The sequence below is a fragment of the Glycine max genome, chromosome 18, assembly GCF_000004515.6.
Source record: "Glycine max cultivar Williams 82 chromosome 18, Glycine_max_v4.0, whole genome shotgun sequence".
In the NCBI taxonomy this organism is placed as follows: Eukaryota; Viridiplantae; Streptophyta; class Magnoliopsida; order Fabales; family Fabaceae; genus Glycine; species Glycine max.
Genome location: NC_038254.2, coordinates 24,864,317 through 24,873,537, shown reverse-complemented (window position 1 = coordinate 24,873,537; position 9,221 = coordinate 24,864,317). Strand labels below are relative to the sequence as shown.

The 9,221-nt window shown below is 39.1% G+C and overlaps 1 protein-coding gene across 3 annotated transcripts in view; it reads left to right on the top strand.

The window, feature by feature from the left end:
* The first annotated feature begins 976 nt into the window (after positions 1-976).
* Positions 977-9,221, top strand: part of LOC100818895 (kinesin-like protein KIN-14B) — a 44,222-nt gene continuing 35,977 nt past the window's right edge. For all 3 annotated transcript variants that reach the window (XR_003265379.2, XR_419533.4, XM_006602389.4), the window contains exons 1-2: positions 977-1,478; positions 2,651-2,774. Coding sequence is in view for 1 of the 3 variants with exons in the window: in XM_006602389.4 (XP_006602452.1) it covers positions 1,263-1,478; positions 2,651-2,774 (340 nt within the window). In the remaining 2 variants the exon portion in view is untranslated. The remainder of the gene's footprint in view (positions 1,479-2,650; positions 2,775-9,221) is intronic.

The window sequence follows — 9,221 nt, the reverse complement described above, 5'->3', positions numbered from 1 at the left end:
TTTTAGAAGTAGATAATAAGAAAAGAATTGAAAATTATTTCTGCCTGTGCAAGCCCGTGCAAGACTATGGCAGTCCTCTTTTTAATAGCAAAACCAATGAAAAACATCTTTCTCTTTTCCTGTCCACAAATCATAATTATTAGCTACACATTTAACAAATTGACTGTTAGAGAATTGCTAATAAAGTGGAGGTTATGCTATTTGGTTTATAGCTAATCAAGAGCATTAAATAAAAGGAAATATTTGTTAAAAGAATAACAATCAAAACTGTTTAAAATCAGTTAGGAAATTTGGGAATAAAGAAAAGGAATATTATATTTCCGATGTGGGACATCACAATGAAACAATTGTGACTTCAGTTTGCCATTGTCCAACAACACTAACCACCACCACAACCATCACTTATCAACGAACCACCCTAACCAATGAGCTCGACCCAAAATCACACACCACCTTGAACGGAACTCTCACGAGAAAAGCAACCAAAAACAAGATAAAATGTTAAGTGAAGAAGGAAGAGGAAGAAGAATAAATAAGTTGAGGGGTAATTTGAAAATATCAGAAAATTACTGAATTCACGTAGGATGTAGTGTACATACATGGAATTTTGCTGAGTTATAGGAACAATACTTGTCTTTTCCATACTAAAGTTTGGATTGAGGATGTTCCCTCACATATTTACTCGTAGGTAAACCATGAAAAGAGGGCTTTCACAGCCTCTTCTGTTGATTTACAAATATCATGGTTTTGAACTAAAAAAAAGAAAGGTAGAAAAATATAAAAAATGCATAAACTTTGGGAAGCAGAATTTTACGTGAAGGCGAAGCCAAGTAGATCACCCTTCACGTGCTATGCCTTATCCTAAAAAACAAAAAAACTAAACTTTCAAGACACAACAATGGAGCAATAAGTAAGTGAGAGCGAAGGTTAGACAAACAAGAGGCACAAAATATTATGTGAGCTATAAAAGCCCAACAACACACTGTCTCATTCTAACTCGTTCGCGCACCTCAAAACGATGCCGTTCCATCTCTCCCAAAACCAAAACCTCCTTCTCCCTCCATTCATTATCACAGCCCAAAACCAAACCAAAAAGCCACAACAGCCAGAAATGATGATAATAAAAATAAAAACCATAAAGCGCCTCTCAGTATTTATTCGCATTTAATTATTTATATTCCGAATCACTTTTTTTTCTTCTTCTCTTCACTCAAATTCGAAGCGAAGGAGAGAAAAGAAGAAGCGAAGTGTGTTTGGGAACAATGGCAGAGCAAAAGAACCGGTGGAGCTGGGACGTCGCCGGCTTTGACCCGTGGAAGTCGTCTACGCCTCCGCAGTCGCCGGCGGCGGCGGAACACGGCGATCGGAAACCTAGTGCGCCGTTGGTGCGGCGGTACTCCATTTCGGCCACGTCGGTTCTTCCGCAATCGAAGCACGCTGTGGCCTTCAAGCTTCAGCGGCTGAAGGACCAAGTCAAGGTAATGCGTTTTCGTCTCCACTTGTAACTGCGCCTTAGCTTCTTTTCTCTTCTCCGCAACGACAACGACGTTTTGGTTTTCTTCTTAATTTGGAAATTGTTTCGGTGGTTTTAGCTTTTACTTCGTTGCTGGTGTTCTCAACGGCGACGTTTTAGCTCTCTCTTTTTTCTTCTTAGTTTGGAAAGTGTTTCGCTGGCTTTAGTTTCTGCTTCATTGCTGGTGCTCGCAACGACGACGTTTTAGCTCTTGTTTCCGGACTTGAATTTGCGTTGTGGACTTGTGGTTTGTATGAGTAGTTTCAGCGTGAGTTCGAGAGAAAGGGAAGGTGTAGCGCTTGCTGAGTTTGGAGGCTTGTAGAATCTAAACGTACTATGCTGACGTGGCATCGGAAACTGCACGGGGCTTCTTTCAGAGTTGTGTGTTGAAGGATGTTCTCAGTTAACATGATCGCGTTGATTTTTTGAATGAATGTAGATTTGGTGTTCTTCATGGTCCTCTTGTGAACTTCAATTAATTGCTTGGACTTGGGACGGGGATATTGCAGCTTGTGCTCTTACAGTGTCAAGATTTTGAATTGAGGTGTAGGGTGTTTCCGGAAGGCTTTTTAAAATAATATGATATGAGCAAGAAGAATTCAGCAAATGAATAATTTTGGATCAAACCAGGAGCTAAGTTGGGGGTGCTATAGATGTGATGGTGCATGTTTATAATATGAATTGTCGTATGAAAACAGAGTGCTGATTGTACCCGATAGATAAAAAAGTTACAGAGTGGTCGAATTTTGTTTGTTTCCTGTATATGTCATGTAACAAGTAAAGCTACATGATTAGATTCATATGTTATCAAATGATTTTACTATTCTAGTATATAGAGTTGCGTATTGAAAATCACTTTTTTGTGATGGATTGTGCTGATTTGGGATTTGGGTAGTTTGGTGTTAGGTTCAAACCTCCATGCAGCCATTTATCTAGAAAAAATAAGATGGCTAGAAGATTTGCATCTATAGAATGTCTTCTATACTATTTAAAATTTTAAAGTACTTGCTCATTCTTACTGGCCTGCTTTCTAGCTGGTTTGAGTTATTTTTTATGTAGCATCTTTGCCAATTTTTTTGGATCATGTGATTTTGGGTTTAGTCATGTGTTAACAATCACATCAGATATTTTGCTCAGCTTGCTAAAGAAGACTATTTGCAATTAAGACAAGAAGCAAGTGAACTTCAAGAATATTCAAATGCAAAACTTGATCGAGTTACACGATATCTAGGTGTTCTTGCAGAGAAAACCCGCAATCTAGGTAAGAAACTAATTTATCTTGACTCATGGATCATGCTTAAATGAGCAGAAGGTTTTGGAATATTGACATTTGTCCTATAAATTCTTTTGCTTCAACGAAATACTTAATTAAGTGACAACATGAGACTCATTCTTTAAACTCATGCATGGCAATGACACAGTATCAAGATCTAATCTATGCTACATTTATTTTTGGTCAGCAAAAATATATATATATATATATATATATATATATATATATATATATATATATATATATATATATATATATTAAAACAGTACAAGTACTACTAAAATCTGTACATCCCAGCATGCAAGTTGTCGGTGTGAGATTATGGTATGGAATATGATGTATATATTAGAATTCCATGATCCCTGCCCCTAAACACACTGGAATACCCATTACAAAAGATATCTATAGCCTAGTCCCACCCTTGTACAAGAATCCAGATTTAATATTACTGGCCCAGAAATGGAGTGGCACCTTAAAATCATTATCTAGATATCTTAGCCATAGCCAGTAGAAGAAAATTGCATCCTCCATCTATTTTTGTCCATTAAACTCCTCATTTGAAAATGCAATTCTATTTCTGAGATTCCAAATGCACACCATGTGAGGGCAGCCCCCCAAATCCACCATCTGTTTTGGATTATTCCTGGTGCCTTACAGTAAGAATGCTGTAGAAAATGTTCCTTAGGTGATGAAGGGAACACAATTACGGTTTCTGTCCATGCAAGGCTCTCCCACCATAAAGGCATTATTCTTTTGCAACTAAAGAAAGTGTGGGACGCATCCTCCTCTTGGCTCGAACAAAACAGGCAATAATACTCATCTAGCAGCACATTCCTTCTCCTTAGGTTTGCTCTTGTCGGCAATCTGTCCCTCACCAACCTCCAAACAAAGTGTGCAACCTTGCTTGGGATTTTCATATTCCAGATAATTGTGAATGCCCTGTCATCATTCTCATCCGCCACCACTTCATTAAGCCAATGATACCCGCTTCCCATTGAATACAACCCACTCACATACCCCTTCCAAATCCATCTATCTTGTTGGTTAGGCTGAATCCTCAACTCCTCAATATCCTCCATAAAGCTGGCTGCTAATTCCATTTCCCCTTCCAAAATCATTCTCCACCACTCAAAATTCCATTCCCAAGATTCCCCCACCTCAATGTCCATCTGCTGAATAGTGTGGTGTTGCTGTTGCGATATACAATAAAGTCTCTGGTACTTTCCCATCAACAACATCCTGTCCTCCCTCCACCTATCTTCACAAAACTTTACCCACAACCCACATCCTATTTTCCACTTCACACCTTCATTGAACCACCCACCTTCCTCCTTTGATCCACACACAAAAGACAAGTCCCGCCACCATATCGACTCCTTATGGTTCCTCCTAGCTTCATCTAAATTTCTCCATCCCCCATACTTGGACTTCAAAACCTTTGCCCTTAAAGTGCTAGTATGATGAAACATGTTCCAATGCCATTTACAGAGTAGTGCTCGGTTAAAAGATGCAAGATCCCGCACCCCAAGACCACCTTTCTCCTTGGGGAGACATATTGTGTCCCACTTCACCCACGCCAACTTCCTCTGCCCCTTTCCATCACCCCAAAGAAACGATTGTTGTAGCTGCACCAGCCTATCCACCACCTTCTTAGGTACCCTGAAAAAGGAAAAGAAGAATATAAGTATTGAGTTAAGGACTGACTTTATTGAAGTCACCCTTTCCCCAAAAGATAAGTTTCTCTGTTTCCACTTTGAAAGTTTTCTCTCACACTTTGAAATAATCGGATCTCGTATCTCACTACGCCTTGGGTTTCCCTGGTAAGAAAAAGGCAATGACAAGAGTCTATAGTTAAGGTATCCTGCGGCGAACCTAACCCATTGATCTGATCTCCCAAATGCCCCAAAAATGCTCTTAGCGAAATTTATTTTCAGATCCGACACCAGCTCAAAGTTCCTCAACATTGCTTTGATTGCCTTCACGCTATACATTGTTGCTTCACCAAAAAATAATGTACCGTCAGCATATTGGAGAATGCTAATTTCCACCCCATCTTTGCCTTCCAAGATGCCTTTGAACAAATTTTTCTTTTGTGTCTCCCTCATCAAGCCGTTAGACCTTCTGCAACAATGTTGAATAAAAAGGGGGCTAGTGGATCCCCCTGCCTGAGTCCTCTTTGAGGAGAGAACTCATCAGTGGGACACCCATTCACCAAGACCGAGACAGAAGAAGACTTCAATCACCCATTTCTCACAAAACCCCATCCGCCTCAACATATTAATGAGGAAGTTACAGCATATAGAATCATATGCTTTTTCATAGTCAATTTTAAAGACTAGAGAACTTTTTCTTATTCTTTTTGCTTCATCAAAAGCCTCATTAGCAACCTCGATGCTGTGCAAAAGATGCCTCCCCTCTATAAAGGCGCTCTGACATTCATCAATGATGGTAGCCATGACCTTCTTAAGTCTTCTAGTTAGAATTTTTGCGACAATCTTATAAATACAACATATCAGAGAAATAGGCTTGTATTCATTTAGATTTTGGGGGTCCTGAACCTTTGGAATCAAAGTCAAGAAGGAGGCATTACTGCCTTTCGGGAGGTGCCCATTTGCATGAAATTCATCCTAGAAGCGCAAGACATCCATTTTCATTACATCCCAGAATTCCTTAATGAATTTAAAATTTAATCCATCATGTCTTGGACTCTTGAAACTTCCACATTCCCACACTGTTGCCCTTACCTCATCCTCCTCAAATCTGACCACCAATTTTACATTTTCCTCCTGATTAATGGTCTTGAATTCTACACCATCCAATCTTGGTCTCTCAAATGATGTTTCTTCAAACCTTTTCATAAAGAATTGTTTCTTCCTCCCTTACTTTGTTTGGCTCCTCCACCCAACATCCATCAATAAAAATCCCTCTCAACATATTTTTGTGTCGTTTCCAATTGACAATTATGTATCTAGAATTGCAGTCTCCCTTTTTCAACCACTTTATTCTTGCTTTTTGCCTCAAAGGATTCTTTTGAGTGCGTAGTCACCCAAACTTCTTCCTGCAGCTCCTTCCTCAATCTAATTTCCTCCTCAGTTAGGTCTCTTTCCTCCCCTTTCTTTTTCAACTCATTGAGTTTTTGCTCTGCCCTCTTTAGCTTCTGCTAGATGTCCCCAAACTGCTCTCTCTATTCCACACTTTTAATCTCTGTTTCAACAACTTCAATTTTTTTTTAATACATGACCTCCCCACCCTTGTACTAAGCATTCTCTCCAGCAATCCCGAACCGTCTTCTTAAAGGATTTATCTTGAAACCAGCAATCTAGAGTCTTGAATGGCTTCGGGCCCCGATCAGCAATGATTGATTTCAGCAGAATTGGATAGTGGTCTGAGTAATTCCTGTCCAATATGAATTGTGTACTTTCACTCCATTAAGAGAACAGTTCAGCAGATACAAGAATCCTATCCAGTCGACTTTTAGCTGTCCCATTTGGCCTATACCAAGTGAATTTATGCCCTACACTTGGCTCATCCTCAACTTCTAGATCCGGCATCCAATCATTAAATTCTGTCATGATCCCCCACCTTGTTCTCTTTGGCCAACCCCCACTCGTTTTGACTGTCTCCTTACACAGTTGAAATCGCCAACTGTACACCACAATTTGATATGGCATTTCTTAATTGTTTAATCTGATCCCACAAGTTTCTTTTTAAGTTTGCATCACAAGGGGAATATATATTTACAATTGTGATTTTTGGCCATCATCCTTCCAAATTCCTTCTAATAAAATAAATCTACTGCCAATAACCTCCTTCTCTAGTTCAAAAGATGATTCACTCCATATACACAATATGCCTCCAGCACTGTTCACTGCTGGATTGGCTGCCCATTTCACCTCTGAATTCCCCCACAAAGCCTGACACATAGTTCTGTCCAGCATTTCTTTCTTAGTTTCCTGTAGACATAGCATCTCAACTTGTTCATTTACCACCAATTTCTTTACTGGTCCCCATTTAAGACCCCGCCCCAAACCCCAAATGTTGTAGGTAATTATCTTCATTGATCACCCTTCCTTTTTCCCAACTTCTCAAATTCATACTTGTCTCTTCCATCTAAACCAACCATTCTAGTCAACACTCCATTTTCGTCCTTCCCGCAACTAACTCCCATGTTTTTAGCCAATTCCCATGTATAGGCAGCATCCATCATAGCATCACAGCTTCTTAGACTCTTGTATATAGAGCTTGAAGTTGACCCTTCATTATATGCCCTTTTCATATTGGCATCCCACGTGGCAACTTCTTTAAGGCCACTTCCTCCCTCAAGATTAGGGGAAGCAGGCCTTAACACGTTTGTTAGTCCAGCATCAGCCCTTCCCATGTCTTTGTGAAGGCTGGTGTCTTCATAAGTTTCTTTTCCTTCTACTACACCAGACCCATTTCCCCTTTTGTGTTTTCTTGTCCTCATGCAAACTTTCCATGTAGACTGAGGCCCATTACACTTTGGGCCCAAGTTCAATTCTTCCATGTTATCTTGGACAGCCACGTCTTCTACTAATGGGGCATGTTTTGAAGTAATGTCTTTTCCAGAATAAGGTAACTGGACACCCCCCTCAGCTCCCTTTAATTCAAAATTTCCTGACATTTGTGGGTCTCTTGTGCTCATTACTTGCTGTCTTTTCTTTTCCATCACTTTGCTTACAAAAAGGTAATGCATCTTCTCCCCTCTCTTTCTGTATACTATTGTCATTATCAGCCCTCCTTTTGCTTATTGTAGCTGAACACTCCTTTCCCATGCTGAAAGAACCACTAACATTTATCCAACTTTCCTCATGTGCAAGTCCATGTGTTTTAGTGGGCCCTTCCAAGAACGAGTCCTGGACCATGGTAGCTTGGTTGATTGAGGTCAATGTGTTGGTTTGGCCACCACCAATGGTCGAAAGACCTCTGTCACCACCCTCTCTGTTGTTCGTGCCAACATCACCTGCTCCCATTGTTGCTGGTTTCTGATCAGCTTCCGCCACCACTCTCCGATCTGCCTCCGCCATCATCCACCATGATTTTTCACCTTCAAATTGCGAGCAAACAGAGGCAGCATTTGGCCCAATCTCGCTTTCCCCATAAGAGATTTCCTCATATGAGTCCAAGGAGGTCATTCTTCCACATGTGCATTTCCGAGAGACTCAATCAATCAACCTAATTTGATTCTAACAGACAATCATCAATCCTAACCACATGCTTTTTATCCATGTAGAGAGAAATTATTGTATAAAGATGAATAAAACCCCATTGTGTTTCCATACTCAAAATCATGATAAAAAATTAAATGTGAAAGCATACTTGGATTAGCCATAATGGAATGATGAAAGATTGATGAGGATCAAGATTGGTTTTATGATCTTCCAAATGTACATAGCCCCTTTTCTTCTCTGAATTTTTCTCTTGTGATGGGGATAAAGAGAAAAGAAAAGCGAAAATGTACGTCTGTCACTCCTCTCTACAAATGGGAACCATAACCTCTTATATCGATAACTGCCATCAGTTACCCCAAATTTGATAATTATAATTTGACCCCACATCAGATTATAATATCACTAATGATATCTACACAATTAGCCTTTCACCACTTTAATATTTTGGCTAGTAATATAATGGCCCTAACTCATTCAATTATGTGATATATATATATATATATATATAAATATATGTATGACCCAAAATTGCTAACAATCTCGCACTGGTCACAAATATATATATCCTTATGAACGTGTTAGACTTTATGAGCTCAAAATTGGCCATTACATGCCTTGAGCATATTCCCAAAATCTTGTCCATTGATTACATCCGCACGTAGAACCAAAACAATTTTCAGTGTATCAATCATAGCTAAATCATTCAATGATCACTAATGCTAACAGAATCAAATGACATAAACTCATCATGAAATGTGTAGCATGAAAATTACGTGAAGGTGGCCTGTACACGTCTATTTTCAATTGGTTCTACTTTACCCCAATGAAATCATTTAATAATCTTAATGTACAAAGTGTAACAACTAAATAATAAAACATATATATATATATATATATATATATATATATATCCAAAAGTCAATGTATGCATACATAAAATCTAACAGAGAACATAAAATACATTAAAGTGACTAACTTCCACTAAACCAAAGATTCCTCGAACTGTAAAACACCCATGTGAGCAACATGCTTATGAAAGACCTTGGATGGAAGCCCCTTAGTAAGAGGATCTGCTTATGAAATCCGAGTCAGAATACCTAGTGATCTCCAACTGATCTGACCTCATGTATGTGATCATATAATACTTTGTTCTCTTCAAATACCTCATAACTCTTTTGGTTGCTTTCCAATGATCCATTCTTGGATTGCTTAAATATTTGCCTAATACCCCAACTATGTATGCTAT